This window comes from Lingula anatina, chromosome 2, assembly GCF_051362555.1.
Source record: "Lingula anatina isolate TDL-2025a chromosome 2, LinAna3.0, whole genome shotgun sequence".
In the NCBI taxonomy this organism is placed as follows: domain Eukaryota; kingdom Metazoa; phylum Brachiopoda; class Lingulata; order Lingulida; family Lingulidae; genus Lingula; species Lingula anatina.
In genome coordinates this window covers 24,123,307-24,142,812 of record NC_141768.1, presented here as the reverse complement: position 1 = coordinate 24,142,812, position 19,506 = coordinate 24,123,307, and the positions used below count along the sequence as shown (strand labels likewise).

Here is a 19,506-nt window from a genome sequence, read left to right as displayed (position 1 = left end):
ATTTACCTAAATAAGAGTTGAAGTTAATATTTTATTCAGATTAAGATGAAATACAGTAAGCTCACATGCACACTGTCCAAGATCGTGCAGGTTGGTCCCACATGTTATTAAATTCCCTATATAAAACAATGCATCTGAAATGTAGTGCACATTCTTAATGGCAGTATGTATACAAATCACTGCAAGATGAATCTGCATGAACTGTTTTACAAATTCAACTGCATGTCATATTCAGACAATGAATTTAAATTGTATGAAATACAGGTTTAAGAATTATCCTTTCATTGAAGGGGTATGAATTGAAACATTTGTTATGATTATGTTAGTGCAGGTAGACTAGAGTAATGCCATGACCTCTGATTATACATTTGCCAGATGCATGATCGGTCAATTACAGCTTGAATTAAGCTACTGGATCAATATTTCTGATCTTACAAAATTTCCTGGTAAACCTTGGTCAAATTTTTATTAATTTCCACTAAGATGACTGGATATGTTGACTTGATTTTAAGAACTGTTCAAGGTTCACCTCTGATCCTGAGTAATTGTTTTAATGCCTTTTTTTTTTCAAATAAATAAAGAAATGAACAAACGCAAAATGGAAAAACACCACATAGTTTATAACATATATAAATACACATACAAAAATATTAACATGCTAATTTACTTTAGTCACACCCCATTAAAGTCAGTCAGCCTCTTGAGTATGATGCTTAAAAGATGTTTGACTTTTAAAATGTTTATCAATATGAAAAATCAAATTATTTATTTAAGCCATCCAGTTTCATCTGGCTTGGTTAAAACCCTTGAAGATCTCTGTCATAATTCATCATGAGTCAGATAGTTATTTAATAATTACATGTATCATGATTCTGCAGAAAAAAATAAGCTACAGCTATTATTGTTACTGTGTATAAAAGTCATTGGAGATTCCTGGAAATTCCTGTCATAGTCAACTTTATGGGACATGTTTATACATCAAGACAGCATTGTTATAATATTGCCCTAACAACCAAGAGCAAATATACAGGAATCTACGATTAAAACAAATAAACTTCGGAATCAACTTGAAATTCCAGTGATTCATTTTGCTCATTATCAGTTTCAATATATCATATGTTTGTTGTTAAAATGGTACACAAAACAATTGGCAATCATCATTATCATATAATATAATAATAAAGAAGTACATGAAACGCAAAACACCATGACAAGTACATTTTTTCATCAGCTATGTCATAAGAAATACAGACATCATCTGAATGTCACAGGGGCAGAGGTGATTGACTGGATGCTAGCACCTAATTCATCACAAACTTTGAGTGAAATCTACTCCACAGAAACAAACCAACAACTTAAATGTCAGCAGCCATCATGGCTACTTTTATAATCTTTGTCCAAGTTCTCTCCAACATATATTGTTCCTTCAATAATATCTTTAACTGCTTCCATTCTTAAACAAATGAGGTGGTAATTCTATACCTTGTATCCTTTTCGTACAGGTGAAATTATATATTTCATATAAAATTTCTTAATTACAAATGGAAGCTGAAGAAATAAGACCTGATGGCAAAGTCATTCAATCAAAAGCTACACATATATTTTGTGTTGATTTATAGAAAAATGCACTGTGGCATATCATATGGAGGTATAACAGACAAATGTCACAACATCTAGTACAAATAATTTTAGAGACATTTAAAAGTTGAAAATGACAACAGAAAATAAATATATAATAATAATAATAATAATGAGAAAGTGGTATTTTTAATTGTAAGCCTGTTTTTCAGTCAAACCAACTCTGCCACATGGAAAAATCTTTCCTATCTAAAATTTCTGAAGGAAACTGGTTTATTTACCTTCCCAGTTTCTTCTGTGATAATACATAACATTGTCTGCTTTGTCTTAATGCGTCAAGTAACATCACAAACTTCTCCCTTAATTTATCTCTATGTCCAGGCACCTATTTAGTTTATACAGCCTTTTTTGGGATTAAAGAGCTCTGGGGCTGTTTTAAAGAATCACGTACAGTAAGTGTAGCCCATCCTAATGGCTTATCTTGATCTCAAGACCTTGTTGAAGAGTTCTCAGCAATTTGGTCCTTTACAGTGCGGAAACCCATTTCTACCTTGGTATCAAGAAATAACTCTATGAGTATTAATGTGTCTGAATATCAGCCTCAGTATCAGGTCATAACACACACACCAAGTATTTTCCATCCAGAATTTCTGCCTCCACTTTATCGCTAGATGTGGCCCTCTCTGCTTGAATGGACAGAACTGAGCAGATGAACACTAGTATGGTCCCTCCAATGCAACAGTAAAATGACCAGCCTAAAATGGAAATAACATTATTTGATAATGATTTTGATGTTGCCCTGGATTAAAACCACAGTTTAAATGGAAAGGTTAGTCATCCATTTATATTTTACATCCCTTGACTTGTACTTTAGTCCAATTAATAACATTGCATCTCCTTCTTGTAGATTTCAGCAGAAAGTGTGATCAACTGACAAACACACATGCAGACTACATGACCAGACTGAGAAAAGTTCCATTTCTATTTTCAGTAGACCTGCTGAAGATTCTGAGAAGGAGACACAACATCATCAATTTTACTTAGTCTTAAGTTAAATCCAGTAATAAAAATTTTCAAAATATTTATTCTTTAAAACTTTCAAGATTATGCTGCTTTTCTTTGGTTGAACATGTAAAGATACACTGTATTATGAAATTCATGGTCACTATCCTCTTTGACAGACAATGTGACTTAATCCCTATGATCTAAATTCAATCTAAATATGTAAATTGTCACCAGTGCAATAAATATCTAAGAAAGAATTCTCAAATAATATAAAAATATTTACACTAAAACCCATACTTACAAAATTATTCCATACTAAAATGTTAATTGAAATTTAACAAATAATTCATGTCACCTCATTCTCCACTCTTATTTCCAAGAAATATTTCATTCATCCACATATACAATTTTCACATGTTCCAAACAAAGCTAACATGTGAAAAACTGTGAAGATTTCACAACAACACACTGTGATTTACCTAATGAACAATCTCCCAGTTCAAAGGGTGCTGCAGTGTCTCCACACTCCCTGCGTACTCTGGTGGACCCCCAACCAGCGGGATACAGGAGTATGGCTACTATCAAAAACAAGCCTAAAAGACGAAAAAATATATATTTATCAATATAGCAACATTAGCGATGGTTTTTCTTCTTGTAGCTAATGAACCTATTTTAATATCAAACCCATAATGCAATTTATCCTCAAAAATGTTAAAGAGGTCTCTTGTTCTGAGGCAAGCTTTATTTTTTTCACCAGGGAGTCCATAACAAATTTAATAAATTCATTCTGTTCTGCAATGAGAACCCAACAGTCTTTGTGTTCCTTCTTACACCCATTCTTCTATCTTCTCGCAAAGATATAACATACTAGTAATGCATAAAATGTAAAGTCATGACAGGTGCTTGTCTTATGAGGGTAGCATACAAATACAAACTGATATGAAGTGCATGACAGACATAATAAGCGTACAGCTGTCTAGTATACAGAATTTTATTCATTTGACATAAACTACTACAACTAAGGAATAAAGAACAGCAATCCCCTCAACAGTTGCATATTCACAATGAAATACAAAATCTTGCTGCAACCACAGAATAATGTCACATCTTGTAACTGTCTGCAGACAGTACTTGCACCCAGTGACCCAAGAAATGTTATCAGGACACGTAAAATGGGCCCCTATCTTCAGGTCACCTCACATCCCAGCTTTTAAGTATTCATATCTTAACAGGCGTATTAAGATCAAAATCTGCAAGTGGCGCAATTAACTAGCTCAACAAATCTACTCAAAAGGCTGAGAAGGTTGTAAAATTTGATACTTATAATGCAGACAGCAAAAAATGCGGGTGCCTGTCTAGGGTCAGATGCATACAAGGGAATATTAAGTACCTTTCATTCACTATCTTTAAAAATAAAAATCCAAAAAGAAACATACATGTTTGATATCTTTAATAACAGCCCTAATATATTTTCCCCAAAATGTCTTCTTGCCTGCCCCTCCCAAAGAAAACCTGTGTTTTACACATGACCAACAAGGCAGTACCTACAATACAACCTACAGTCCAGCCTCTCCCCTACCCCTGATAATACCCACCTGCAATACTCTGTATAAGTCCGGAGACAGTGAAAATACTCTTCTTACAGATTGCCCTCACACAGAGACTTAGTACAGCTGTAATCACTGTAAAGGTCAGCAAAGCCAGCCCCACACCATACATAAAGAGACAGGCTTTCCAGAAATGAGAAAACTGTTCTGAATCCATATCAAATCCTGCGCCTTCAATAAACGAAGCACAATTGTCCACATATCTCCCCACCAAATGAAGCTTTGTGCAGCGTGTGTATATCCCTATTGACGACTGGAATGTTTCTTTACTTGTGCTGACCGAGGAGTCATTGGTCACTGGTTTAATGTCCACTACAGTCTGTGTCCCCATGATCCAGTATGGGGAGATGAGGGAGGACACCACTGCCATGGTGGCCACTAGGGTCAGTAGTGTCCATAACAGAGAACGAACTGTAATTATTACATAACACATCTTGGTAAGACTGGACAATATAAGCAAAATAAGTTCTGATTCGCTTCTAAATGTCCTGTTTTTCAGATCCCAAGGTTTTCCACTGTTGTAGAAAACCGCTATGCGCCTTTCCTCATTGGAGTATATATGTTCATGTACAACAGGTTTGAGGGAACAATAGCATCACATTCTTCTTATCATCTGAAAAAATAAAAGTAGACCATGTTGACTGCTGAGAATTACATGTATATAAACAATCAGGGGCACAAGTAAAGGGCATGTGCTTACTAAATCTGCACTTTTCATTAAAAAAAATCAGTACTGTTTGATCCAAAGAAAACAATTACATCAAAATCCCATGATCTGCAAGTCAAGGATAAAGTGAATGCTGTCAGTTGCACCAAGGATGTTGGTTGCACCCAAGGTCTAGTGAGCATATATTTGAGTTAGGATCGTATCCCTGTGTAAATTATTTAATAAAAAATCCCTGAAAATTGAACACATCAAACAGATTAGCTTTTTCTGAAAAATGAAGGTTCAGGAATCATTAAGTATTCAGTAACGAGAGTATCCATTTATCTATACACATCATGCACTCATGAGAATATTCTTGCTGGAAAACATCCTGTTATTTTTTTATCTGCCCTATGCCATAGATCTAAATTTTAGCAATCATTATCACAATATACAAGAAAGGCAACTCTGTGATGAAGTTATGCAAAATCTAGGGCTGAAACAATTCTCCCCCGAGGAAAGAATCATCACTCAGTTTTTCAATTTCAGGTCTAATAGCTCATTTCACTCCTTCAACAGGCATCAATTTCGTAATGTCAGTAAAAATCAACTGACTCTCTTGTTTTTAACTATCATCCAGCCATCATCTTGGTCTGTGGTGAAACAGATAAGAGAGGACTTCTGCAAGGATTTTAATCTACAAGAAGTCTACAAGACCTCCACACACCACAAAAAGGAGGAATAAATAATAGAACTGCCATGATGGAAAATGCAGCTTAAAGATAAGCTTCATTAGTAAGCGCCTCAAACAGAAAGGTTTTGGGTTGCTTTGCTTGAAACTACGTTTAGAAAGGATAGAACGAAAACCAAAACCTTATTGGCCTCTGAAGGAAGAAGACATGACTCAAGGCATCCTTTATTTAGTTTACTTTAACAATGCAGCTGCATTATATTTCAATGGTGGGAAGTTTCTGAGGACAACAATCTGCCTCTCTGTTCTTAACATATCTTTTTCTTTTTTCTTCCTTTTTTTTCCAACATTCTCTTTCAACACATAAAGACAAAATTAACACATGTGCCCATCCAAACTCACCCCTACCCATCCCACTCACAAAAATACATTCAGGACGTTGGACACTTATACCACTATTAAAGTACTATGAACTTTCCTTAAATCACCTGACAACATCCAGACATGAAGAATGTCATATCCAAACACTCCACACCTCCTCTCAACTCAATCATGATGATTAATTGGAACCTACACCCAATGTTTTCATTAAAAAAAAAAAACAGACTGAGCTATCTAATTACTGGTACACTCATCTACCAAACACTGACAGGTTAGCTAAGTATTCCTATGAACTTCACACAGGCCAAGTCTGATATATCTGTTATTATACATAAACATGTCAACTGGCAAGTGCCGATTACACAGACTCGATGAGAGGTGAACACATCTTGTCACATTTACAAAAGATGATATGTACAAGCTCGTCCTCTCTTAAATACCAAACTTCTGGATTATTTACACAGTTAGAGACTAAATTGTTATATCTGAAATGGTGAACACAAAAAAATGTCATGCGTATTCAATAAAAAGTACACCACCTGTAGTATGCTCACAATTTCCCAGCCTGCCCACCGACTTTCAAGCCCACCAAGAATAATATGTGGCTAACCTCACTCCTCTCACTCAGCCTGCAGTCGACTTGCATCAAAACAAGTTCCACTTGGTATGGAATCTTTAAAAGACTTAACCTCCAAAGTCAAGATCAATCCAAACAAATTTAGAGTAGGAGTGGGAGTGCTTCAATCTCATAGCTGACAATTCAGTTTGAGTTTTGCACACTGATGTTTACTGGGTTATTTCTCCTTGTGACTGTATGTATTCTTTATATCCTTTCTCTCATTGTATGATCAATCCCATTCACATTTGATTTACCAGCTCAGATAAAGATCGCAATAAAACACTACTGACAAGGTAGAGCAGAAGATAAAATGGGGGCATTTATGCTTGGACGCTTTGAACAGGACTTGTTGCCGCTGAGCCAATTACAGTTGTCATAAATGCACCAGAGATACATTAAGCTGTGAACTTGCCCAGACATTACCACTGGCATACAGGAACGCAGACATTAAATCATCTTCCTGAACTATTAAGAGCCAATCCAAGGGTCTTTTTATGTTTAAATGATGGTGCATTTAGGGCAGTTGTCTCAGATAAATGTACTCCTATACAGCACTAAATTCAGGTCTTTATCTCACATACAAAGAACAAAGTCTTTTTTCCATGAAACTCCTGGAAAACCCAAAACCTGCCCAAATATTTCAATAAAAGACCACCTGTTATGCACCCTCCACTTACCTATATTGGATGTATACTCAGTACCACTAACTCTTAGTATCACAACACTGAATACACTCAAGTCTAAAAACCTTGACAAAAAATTATGATAATGACATTTGATATCGAGTCTGCAGCGATATCTAACCTTTCTCATTTCCTAAATTATCACATCAATGTACAACCCATTTCTATATCTACTACTGAAATGATCATGGTATACAATCAATGTTGACTGACATGGAAAAAAAGGAAGCACTTAAAAAGTAATACAAAACATTACTCAAGTATCTTAGTAATATTATATTTCCTTGTTATTTACAATAGAAAATTGGAAACAACTACCTCTTTTGATGTGCGAAATTGTACAGTAGATGGGATGGATTGTAAAATAGCCCTTTCTCTTCCATTTCTCGTTAAGAACACTAAATAGTTGTTACAGATTTGAATGAAACTGATACCCTAGAAATTTCGGAAAGAAACCTCTGGAAAAGTAATAAAAAGGTGTAGCCAAGAGATGAAAGGCCACCTTTCAGTCAAAGTTAATTGTTTCAAACTTAATCCACTTCAAGGGATCAAAGGTGGCCCCTTCTTTCAATCAATTTGTTAAATTATAATAGGGCAAACAGCCCTCCAGCTTTCATCTTTGTGCTCATTGGTTAAATAGTCCCAATGCTTTTCACAAAGTGTTTTTTTTTTTTTTTTTTTTTCAATTTTTTTCTCAGACTATGGAGAATGGTTTTTGGACCAAACATGATATTGCTGCTATCTCATGTCAAAATAAGAAAAATTAGCTTTTTTTCCATAATCCACCTCATGCCATAATGATTATCACTTAATTTTCAGCTACTTAAGATATATATATATACGTTGCTCTGACACTCAGGGTAGCATAAATAAGATATTTCAAACAATAAATATATTACTAAATTGAAATAAAAATAAAAAAAATATTCAGTTCTCAAAACAAAAATTAATTTCCCATCACGAAATATGAAAAAAAAACACCAAAATTCAAAAACCCAACTTACCACTTACCTTTCAGTCACCCATCTACAGAGACACTTCATCTGTGAAAGTAATTCCAATCTGATAACCTATTACCACCAAGATCAGTTAAAAACCATCCCTGACATCTCTTATCAAGAAATAATTTAATGACAGGATGAACCTGCCAATTGTTGCCAAGTTCTGCCATATCAAGTTGTGATGTCTGCCCACCTTCCCATTATCTAACTGTGCCAGAGTCACTCACAGGTGTAAAGATAGGAGGTTGCTCAAGCTGATAATATGGTAATTCTTAGAATATAATATTTATCATAATGAGGTGTGGGCATGGTATATGCTCACAAAATTGATAATGAAAGTGAAAGTCCCTCCATTTGACCCACCTCTCTCTCTCTCTCTCTGCCCCCCTCCACCTACCTCCATCCCTCCTTCTCTCTTGCTCTCTCTCTCTCTCTTTCACTTTAACTCTCTCCCTTACCTTGATACAGTAGTTGAAATGCACTCACTGACAGCTGACATGCTTACAGAAGATGAAAGTTGTTCCAATCCTTCCCAGTAAATAATTACATCACATCAAACACATGCATATTTGATCAGCAAATGACTATTTACCTTCGAAATAAACAAGCATTAGAAACCCAATTGCCAATCTGATATCATATAACTGCATTCGGAATTGGAATGCTGTTTCTTTTGAAAAGTGAGACCTCTGGGGCTGCAGACAAATTTGGCTGAATTATATCACCACAACCTACACTAACAGACCCTTTCACCTCATCCAGATGTACTAGTAAAAGCAACTCATTATACCTGTCATGCTTAATGTGCAGTAAAACTCCAGATGGGCTGACCCTTCATGGGTAGCAGACTTGACTTTTACTCTCGACGAAATACCTGTTCAAACAGGCACGCATGCTCGCACGCATTAGATATATATAAAAGTTGAGATTGCCTGAATTTTGTGTTGGAAGGAATGAGGCACTTAATTCCTTTGCTATCTTAACATGCTCTGGGTCAGATGGTTTTGTTCAGATTGAGACATGATTTTTGTGCCCCTTTTTTCTCTAAAAACTTGTAAAGGTCACATTTTTTCATATAGTGCCAAGGCTACTGGCTATTGTAGTAACCATGCAGAGCTTGGATTATTTATTGCCATCTCTCATAGTCTCTTTCATAGTCATAAATCATTAAATTCAAAATTCAAATCATGTTAGAGCTATTCATATGTAGAACAAAGCAGCCAGCATGACATTCAGGCTGAATTTACATTTTTTTTTTTTTTTTTTTTTTTTTGCAAGTGATATTACAAAAGGTCTTAAAATTAATCACCAAGGAATCTGTATTTTTTGGCCACTCAGCTTGAAATAATTTGGTAAAGTATTTTAAAAAGCCTGGTCCTTATACTAGTATATCACCCTCCACTACACCTTAGTGCAGTTTACAACAGATGACAATATGCTGGCATCATGTACATGTATTTTTTCCCACTTCAGAGTAATCTCGTGTTCCTAGATACGGCTGTAAGCTTTTTGCTGATGGTTATGTAAGAAAAATGAAAAGCATTAGCCTGTTTAGAATGGGTAGCACACTAGCTACAAATGTCTTCTAATCATGTCTATGAATGCCGTAGATCACCAGCAAGTATATTTCTTAACAACCATTAATGTTCACAAATGAATTTCTAATGTCCAAACTAATGTCCAGTTATTCCACACTTAATTTTCATCTATGGTATATACTTGTAATTATAAAATTAATGACTTTGTAGGAAATTTTGGGTGTGGCTGTATACTGAAATAAACAAAGATGCACAGAAGACAGACCTTTTCCTGAACAATAAATAATTTAGATCTACAATAAGAATATCCTTGCCTGAGTCAGCTTTGTTTCATCAAGCTGAACACCTGCATGTTAATGTGCTAGTATCAACCTGATGAAGGTATACAGTATTTTCCAGCATGCTTAATTACATGTATGCCTGCAGGTGCACAAATACCATATTTGCTCAGAGTATACTGTACACAGATATTGTATATACAGATGTTCACTTAAGACTTCACTATATTCCATCATAACCAAACATGGTACAGGTCTTAACAGAACAAGACTTAAATGAACACCTTTCACTACCCTCGCATTAAGGCATGATGTCTAGAAATTATTTCAAAAGTCTATAATTTAAAAAGATATCTCAGCTAAGTTGATTTTTTTAAAAATGGCAATACACCGACAACTGTATTTCTCCACAATATATAATTTCTCAAGACATTCCTTTTTCAAGACCCTGCCCTTCTCCTCCCAAGACACAATTCATTTCTTTTCAAGACACCATCTCTTCTCTGGACACCACCTCTTCCTTGACAGTTTCTATGATGTCCCTTCCAGACACCATTAATGATGATCTAACAGCACCATCTCTTACCTTTTTGTAACCACAGTTTGAGGACAGCTACAGAGAGTTATCCTATGGACTGATCCCTTCTCTATCAATTCCTCTATGGAGTGGGTTACACTGTCCCAAAAGGACCCTCCTGGGCTACTGGCTTCCTGAGCTTCAGATTCACCAATCAATACAGTAATCATATCACACTGAATATTACCCTGCACATGGACCTTATCTCCTGTGTTCATCACACCAAGTCATTGTACTCCCAGATTATACTGCAGAGTTTCATGCACTAAGAAATTGCTTTCTGTCGCTAATTGTTCATCAGTAGATACAAAGCCAAGGTAACAGGACACCAGCCACATGATAAACTGCACACATTGAAGTGCTATTTGTGCAGAAATGGCTAATTACACATGCAGATTACGGCTAGGAACCACTTTCAAGGAACTCCTAGTACTCCTTGTACAACCTTTTCAGGCATTTCCTGAAATTCAAGTTGACGTATCAAATAAATGGAAATGGGTCTATAATCGTGTAGAGGACCCCAGAGCTATGTACAAATCCCTAACCACCTCTAACCCGCTGGATGGAGATAGCAGAGCTACCCTTGAGTGGTACTTCCATTACTGCAGTCCATACATGTCTCTGTTGAAAGCCACTGGTCTAAGAGAGATTTTTTAAATGGCTTAAACTTCTCCTTATAAAAAGCAAGAAGGCTGTTTAGAATTTTTTCTAAATCCAAGCAAAGGAGTGTAGCAATTCTGGTTTTAAAAAGTAATTGATGACGTACAAAAATAAAAAATATCATCATTAATTAATCAATTAATTAATTAATTATTTCATTTGTTTGTTTGTTCATTCATTCGTTTGTTCATTCATTCATCCATATATTCCCTTATGGCTGGACCAAAATCTGTAATAAAGTTCCATGGATCCCAGACCTACAGAATACAGATGAGTTTTTAAGTGCATATACCACATTCCCATCATCTATGAACACTAGAGACCAAAGAAATCTGTGTAATTAAAACTGAAATGAGTTTGGGTTTCCTAATCAATACCTCCAGACTTGTGAGTCTTCCCTGAAATATTAGCACGGTGGAGAAAGAATGATAACAATGGAGATTGGTTGAAGGAAATCTCTCACCATGGGAGCTGCCAACTCAAAGCTTACTTTTATCGAAAATGACACATGTAGGTCTATTTGTTCCTTTAATTTTGGGAAATTATATAATATGTGCATTATGAATTTTTGCACTGAAAATGTTGAACAGTTTCATTAGCTATGTGTTTGAAAAACTGAAAACATTTCCTGAAGATAACTTCATCTCTTTTACAGCCCCATCCCCCTTCTAAAAAAATTATACGTAATAACCAAAATTATGAGATTGAATGACTATGAATTTTTCAATTTTCCATCAAATTTGAAATCAGTAAAATGCAACAAATAAAAATAAAAAAATTCACTTAACAAACAAAAAGAACTATTTAAATGTATGATGTAAAGCTCATTAGCAACAAAACCCTGCTACCAAAGAGCAGTAATTATCTCAAAAATGTAGAAAATTGTATTCTCGTGTTACTAAACTTTGCTTTACTTCGTCTTTCTGTATCAATCTCCTCTCAGTGTATCACTTACCAAAAGTCTTGGAATATTTTCTCTGCTGGAAGTTTTAAATCATTCAATGCACCCCATTCTTTTCCTCAATTTCTAACTTGTTTTTGCCTTGTTCTCTCCTAGACTATATGCCAAAAGTTAGGCATGGATATGATGGATTTTCTGCCTTGTAACCAAACTTTCCTAGGGAACAAACTTTATGTGCTTTCTCTACTTTCCCAGCAGAAATGAAGGACATAAAAAGGAGGCAAGGAGGCGTGTTATATGACTGTACTGCTGTCTGATACATCAAAGACTATAGTTAGCGGTCAATTTAGCCTGTTAACTTTGGTCAGCAACCTTCTGTGGTCACTGTGGTCAGTGAGATAACAGGAAATAAACAAGTCCTTGTTTTCGTGTGTACTTGCTCTCAAACATCAAAGTGGAGTGATTCACTTATATCTGGAAGATTATCCAATGTCTTCAATTGGGGGTAAAAATGAGACCTTTGATGTTAAAATAAAGCTATTTTTTTCTTTGGAGAGGGGGGGGGGGTGGCTGATGCTGCTGGATGGGTGGCATATTAATTATTTTCTTCAATATAGATTATGTTCTGATTGTGCGCTTATGACAAAATACTTGCCCTAGGGTAATCACATAACAATCACTTCTCAAAATTTACTTTTTAAACAATTTATTGTGTGGAGTCATTAAGCAAATCAATAACAAAGAGTTGTCCATATCACTGGATTTATAGCTTCTTTTCCTGCATGACCACAAGTACCTAAAGCAATCTATTGTGTCAAGCCTTCAAGGTTCACAATGCCCAGTCCATTTGCGTGGTCATTAGTCACATTGTCCACAAATCCCTGGCCAAGGTATCTGATCTCCAGGATAGAGAACAGTGCAGTCAAACTGGGTCTAATGCAGAGGAAAAGATGTCTATACTCAAATAGTAATTTTTCGGAGAATTTTTTCCTCTCAGTCTCAGAGTCACTTACTCTTAAGTTTTAACATGCTTAAACTTTTTAGGTCTGTTATTTTGGCTCAATTCTTTTCTTTTTTTTTTTTTTCAATTGTACCGGTATATTGGAAAAATATAAATATATATCCAATGTATATTGGATTTCTGAATATTGTTCATATCTCCCAATATGATCAGGAATTCCTTGGAAGCTTACCCCTCACAGTAGCTTTTATAATGTGATTGTAACCAGTAATTTTCACTGGTAATAAAACACAGTATTTCTCAATACTTTAAAAACACTTAAAATATCTTTAATACAATCATTCAAATATCTTGCCAAAGTGGCAATTATACATACCTTAAATTGCAAGGAATTGGGCCTTCATAGTTCTCTGGTTTCTCTGCTCTCAACCAATCTAGAAAAAAATTGATAATCAGTTTTATCAGGAAAATAATACTACACCATGATACATTTGCATTGGTTCATCATGAAAATAATGTTGAACACTTTTTTCTTACCAAATGTTCTCAGAAATAAATCATCAGCACTAATGGACAAACCATCTTCATACTTAAAGTTCTCATTCTACCCTTCCCAGCAGTGCCAGATCAAACTAACAATACAAAAGGTCACTATATATGTATGTCATATAATTGACCAAGTCAACAACGTCACTGAGACCCCCAACTCTTCAAAGGTAAGAATTACAATGTATCTAATGGTCCAGAATGCTCTTCATAAATATTACAAAGGGGTTGTTTCAGAGCTCTGCCCTGGCTCACATATCACCATTTTACTCTATAGTTTGAGCTGCAGCATTTGTAACTGTTTTATACCCTGGAGACATTTGAAATCAAATTCTGCCTGAGTCTTTAATAGTTTGTCCTGCTGCCTTGGGCTCCAATTCACAAAGAATCATAAGTCGAAAATCGGTCTTAGCTAACACTACTGTGGACTGTAAATGGGTTAGTTGAGTTTAACAAAAAATTTTTAAGGGTGCTTACTTCCTTTTTTTATACGATATTAACATTAATCCCCTACATCGAAATCTAATTGTCTTGAAGATGAATATATTCAGTCTGCAGCCTATCTTTCATACAACACTCTTAAACCAAAATAGCCAAGTCCACCTTATGTGGTCAGCTGTCTATGGTCAGCCATCAGAGCAGTCTTAGGCTGCGTGCACATGAAAAATCTATTTTCTAAAAATCTAAAAATCTATTTGCAGTACCTTGTGATCATAGTCTGTACCCTGAATACCCAGCGGTGTAATTACTGGCAGCGCCAAGAATTAATTAAGTAACTGGCTCGCGCTGCCCGTAATTACGCCGTGGGATATTCAGGGCACAGACCGTGATCACAACATATGCAAATAGATTTCTAGATTTATAGAAAATAGATTTTTCGTGTGAACACAGCCTTAGCTAAGCCTAGAGAATTATAGTTTTTTTTTTTTTTTTTTTTTGTAAAATAGACCCAAGCCCTGCAGGTATTATTAAAACAGGAGATATTTCAAGCACTTAAAGAGGATTTCCTCCAGTTTATTGAACTGACAACATGGCCATATTTTCCAGCAAACACACTTAGTATGCTAAGATCAGTCTATTTATTATGTTTGCTTGCACAAAAATTTAGAACTTACAAAGTTTGATATATTTAGCTGTTTTTGCATCTTATCCATGAATGGCAGTATCAAATACAAAAGAAAATTACATATTTCCCTATGCCTGCAGTACATCTCTCCCGTGTCCAGATGGGTTCCCAGCTGGCCTCCTCTCCCTCTCTCCCACTCATGGCAGACAATTATCCCATCCCAGAGAAACATATTACCAAACAGCTCACTCACTACACAGGGGGCAGAAAGAAATGAAATTTTACTGATGAAATTCTCAATTCTCTATTATCTGCATTCTCCCAGGGTTCCTTGATCCATTGTGACTGAGTGACTGATGACTTATTGATATAAAATGATACAGAGCGCATAAATCTTATTACCAAGAGAAAATTGTATAATAATGTGCTATGGTCCTTCCTTGACTTCATGAAATGTTGAACAGGCTCACTGGCATACCAAACACACCAACCTATATGTGTAAACTTTGTATTAAAAGTGCAACAATGTAGCAAAATTCTTCATAGAGGTTGTTACATGTATGCACTGACAGATTCCATAGCGCACTTCAGCTTGTCAATCTCTGAGCTCAAATCCAATTCTGTGCTAGCAGTTGCTATCAGTTGTTCTTGTACTCAAATATCACCTATAAATATTCCTGTTCACATCTCCCCCCCTTCGCGTCTCAACCCTGAAACCCTAACATATCCCTGGGGTATAGAACCCAATTTTATTCTTGACCCTTAAGCCACTGAAACTGCACATCATGCCAGGTAAACACAGGGTATAAATAACAGAAAAGCCGCAAATTCTTCCCTAACTCCCACTAACCATGAAAATCAACACCCCATGGTGAAAGCACAAGAACTTCTGCCCTTTTAGTGGTTTTACTGCCAGGGTTCGGCTTACGGATGACTAACCTTATTTGATTGTAACAAAAAATGGAATCTTGGTCATTTTTTTGCATATTTTTTCTACTGTGTTCCTGTGGAATTGACAAAATACAACATGTAGCTTGATTAAGTGCAAACATAATCTGAAGACAAATGTGACAGTTAATTAGGGAGGACTGACGCAATTGGATGACTCAGGAACATTAACTGTCCAGTGCAAATTTTGGTGCAAAACACTCTACTCAACATTTTGTCTAATTTCATAAAACCTATATTTTATCTGGCTGAAACAGATTTATTGAAATTTGTATTTAACCCCAGTATTCTCAGGTGTCTTGACCAAATACTTTCAGGCATAGCTTCCTGAATTTTGTGTGACAAATAACAATTAAAATCATAAGGTCAACATAGGTATTTCCCCAATGTCAAGCAAATCCTTTAACACTACAAGTCATAATTAATCAACTAGTTCCTTACTTGTCAAATTCGTGCAATCTTCACCTTGTTTTCACAACAGATTGAAGAGTCTGATCTGAGTCGAGATCTCCCTAGCCTTTTGCCACACCTGCCATGAACTGAACTGTTCAAAAGTTTTCAATCTCATAAAATGCACTAGCTCACTTTCATTACTACAATTGATTTCCTCTTGGGCGATTCTTTGCCTAGAGTAAACAGGCCGACAGCTTTTGTTGTGATCCCACCTTAGTTCTATGTCATTGCTGCTGAATGGCTGAACTGTCAGATCAAAATAACAAGGCATTTAAGCGTAACTTCCTTACGCCATTCACCCATTGATCTGTTGTGTTGGGTCCTTTCAATGACAGCCTTAACTTCTCAGCTTTCACTAAGTAAACTTTTATTACCCTGAGTACTCTCCTATCTAACTGTACTCGTTCACTTCTTGTTCCCTGTGCAACTTTTCCATCAGGGTGGGGATGGGGGGGGGGGGTAATTAATCTTTTAATCCACTTTCTTACAACCAGGGCATGAAAATGAGAAATCCACATTTAGCTTCCCATTTTTTTAATTGTCTCAATTACTGTAGGATCAATACTGCATAATTATGGTCAGTACAAACACAAAGGAATTGGAAAATACCACAAAGCAAACAATGCAGGGAAAACATAATAAAGAAAACTAATATCTGCAATGACCGCAATCCCAAAAATTAATCTATTTTATGAAAAGCCCTATTTAAAGCTGTATAGAGAGAATATCTATGTGAACAATAGATATATCTGATCCTCAGTAAGAGGAACCAATTTTCACATCAATTTAGTTCAAAGAAAGTCATGTCACAATAGGAGAAATTACTTCAATGCCTATGGCACATGATTAAATAGGCTTTTTGGATAATCCCTATGAAAGGTAGCAGTTTAGATATATATGGTGTTGACCATCTGCCATGCAATAATCAAATTACTATTTGTAGTGAGGTAAAGAGAAACTCACAGGATTCACTGACCAGGTAGAGACAATACTACAACCCAGTAAATAAATTTAGTCTACAAAATTGGCAGATGTTTTAATATTGGAAGATATATAGTATTTTCACAAGCTGCACTCAGGGGATATTATTTAAAATTCACCAAATACCAACTAGCATGGACTAGACCTGTTATTTATCTATAATCAAGTTATAGTTTATGACAATAAGGTTATATAATATATAAACCAAGATATAATAAATATGTAGTTTATGCCACTAGTACATGTAGTAAAGGCTAGTGGCATAGGCTGAAATCCTAATTTTATAAAGGAAAACGGGACTGCTCAATTCAGAATCCACAAAGGCACTATATGCTAACATCCATTCACTTCAGCCTCCAGCCTCCATTGGCACCAGAAACTAGATAGGAAAAAACAATGTGTTATTTTAATTACACAAAGATATGTGTGTGGAAATGCTGCTGAGTGAGACAGTGCCATAACAGCAAACAGCTACAAGAGAATAATTGCAATCCTGCAGTCCACTCTCTGGTGCTGCTGTAAGTTGTCATGTCGTAAGTTATGCCAAATGTAAATGCGCCTGCATATGATGCAAAGAATTGCCTTAGCCTCTTACGAGAACTGCATGCCCTTCTACCAGAAGACAGATCATCACCCTCAGGAGAATACTGGGTATGGATGGCTATCAGAATTTAATTTGCAGATCCAATAATTACAATATCCACACAAACCTTTCCCCTGCATGGTTATATCTATACATAAATTACATATCTGAATGCTGAAGCAGGTCGTCGTCAGGTCCCAATACTTCCTGGGCAAAATTACTGGTTGGAATTTCTTTCTTTAAAGTATAAAAGCTACAGAATAACATTTGATCTGTTTTATCAAATATCAATTACATCTCGTTTATCATCACATGTTCCACTGAGGTACTAAGGTTAGAGTATGCCCCTTCATCTTTTCATATACATTATACATGTATATGGCTTTGACAAACCAGAACGTGAAGGTTCAGCAGCAGTCCTTAGCAGGAAGTTAGCGGGGACAGATGCCGCGTAAACAACATGAGTTTGCAAACACACAGCTAGTGTTTAAAGGGGATCTACTTTTCTACCTAGCTATCTATTATTGTTTGTGCTTAATGACACATGTGTATCTAGTGAGAATAATCACCAATGCCCTGTTCTTTGCCACTGCTGGCTTCTGTCTGATACATGCAAGTTTCAGAAGCAATTAGCTGACAGCAATTCTACAGTATATATCTTCCAGAGTTGTTGATAGCAGAACAAACCCAGTCAAATGGTCTTATATGACTGAACACCAAACTCACCAATCTATCTCATCCCTGTGTGTCACTCGAGTTCTCTGCTTCATTGTAACGGTGAATCACTGTCTGTGACCCAATCTCGCGGTGCCATCCACTCCCGGAAGTGTGCTCCATTTGAAAACAGGCTCAACTAACGCATTCATTATCATCGTGTCTTCGAATTCCTGGAGAGACCAAGAAGATCACGAAGGGGAGAGGGTGTGGTAGAAATCCTTCAGAAATGGAGTGGCACATGAAAACATTTTGAATAAAAAAGAAGCCAAGCCTATACTGGTGTAGTATTTTATTCTGCTACTTATTTGTCGCTGATAACCATTCCGTTTCACAAAACCCAAACGACCTAAAACAGATTTCCACAAACTTCTGGGGTTTTTATTACATCAGACTTAAGTACCGGTAAAGTTTGTCAAATTAACATCTATTGGTTCATCAATTCTTTTGGAGAACACATTTTGTTATTTTTGCTTTTCGTTATTACAGTATGAAATCTATTCCTGCAATAAATATAAGGATATAAATTTTTTGCTTCGTGCATGTGTACAAAACATGACCAAAGCTTCCCAATGTTTTCCCTACTTCTCACATAAAGGCTGGTTATTGTTTCTTTTTTTTTTTAAGTATAAAGGTGACGAATTAGATGGGTCAATATATTTCCATGCGCTCTTTGGCTAATCTTCGATAAAGTAAAATGGTATGATTTTTATGCCAGGTTTAAACGTGTATCTAGTACTTGTAGGTCGAGAAAAAAAGTATTTTTTTCTTACTCATGAATCATCGCTCGACCCGTCCCTGCACATGGATTAAGTTTTTTTTTTTTTTTTTTTTTTTTTTTTTTTTTTTTTTTTTTTGCCATTTCAATAACCAAGTTCTAAACAAACTATGTCGTGAATGAAGTCACCGCATGTTCTGACGGAAGGAAAAAGGGAAAGGGATATTTTTAGTCTGAATCGGGAGATAGGGAAATATGTCCCCAGTGTATCACAGCACATCTTACCAGTTATATAAATTCCCGGTGATATTTACAGGTAATCCGATTTACAGGTTTCCGTTCTAATTGTATGAATGATAAGCGGGTTAACC

At 35.9% G+C, this 19,506-nt stretch overlaps 1 protein-coding gene across 6 annotated transcripts; it reads right to left on the bottom strand.

Annotated features, from left to right (window-relative positions):
- Positions 1-599: 599 nt before the first annotated feature.
- Positions 600-18,580, bottom strand: LOC106155422 (LHFPL tetraspan subfamily member 2 protein). Of its 6 annotated transcripts, none has more exons than XM_013530267.2 (5): positions 18,430-18,580; positions 13,503-13,560; positions 4,179-4,803; positions 3,063-3,176; positions 600-2,333 (listed from the first exon to the last, which is right to left on the bottom strand). In XM_013530267.2, exons 3-5 carry the CDS (start codon positions 4,621-4,623, stop codon positions 2,191-2,193), a joined length of 702 nt encoding a protein of 233 aa, XP_013385721.1. In that variant the 5' UTR covers positions 4,624-4,803; positions 13,503-13,560; positions 18,430-18,580; the 3' UTR covers positions 600-2,190. The 6 variants fall into 6 exon arrangements, with proteins under 6 accessions (XP_013385721.1, XP_013385722.1, XP_013385725.1 ...); XM_013530268.3 differs by lacking the exon at positions 18,430-18,580 and adding an exon at positions 16,128-16,305; XM_013530271.3 differs by lacking the exons at positions 13,503-13,560; positions 18,430-18,580 and adding an exon at positions 12,220-12,474.
- Between the last annotated feature and the right edge of the window lie 926 nt (positions 18,581-19,506).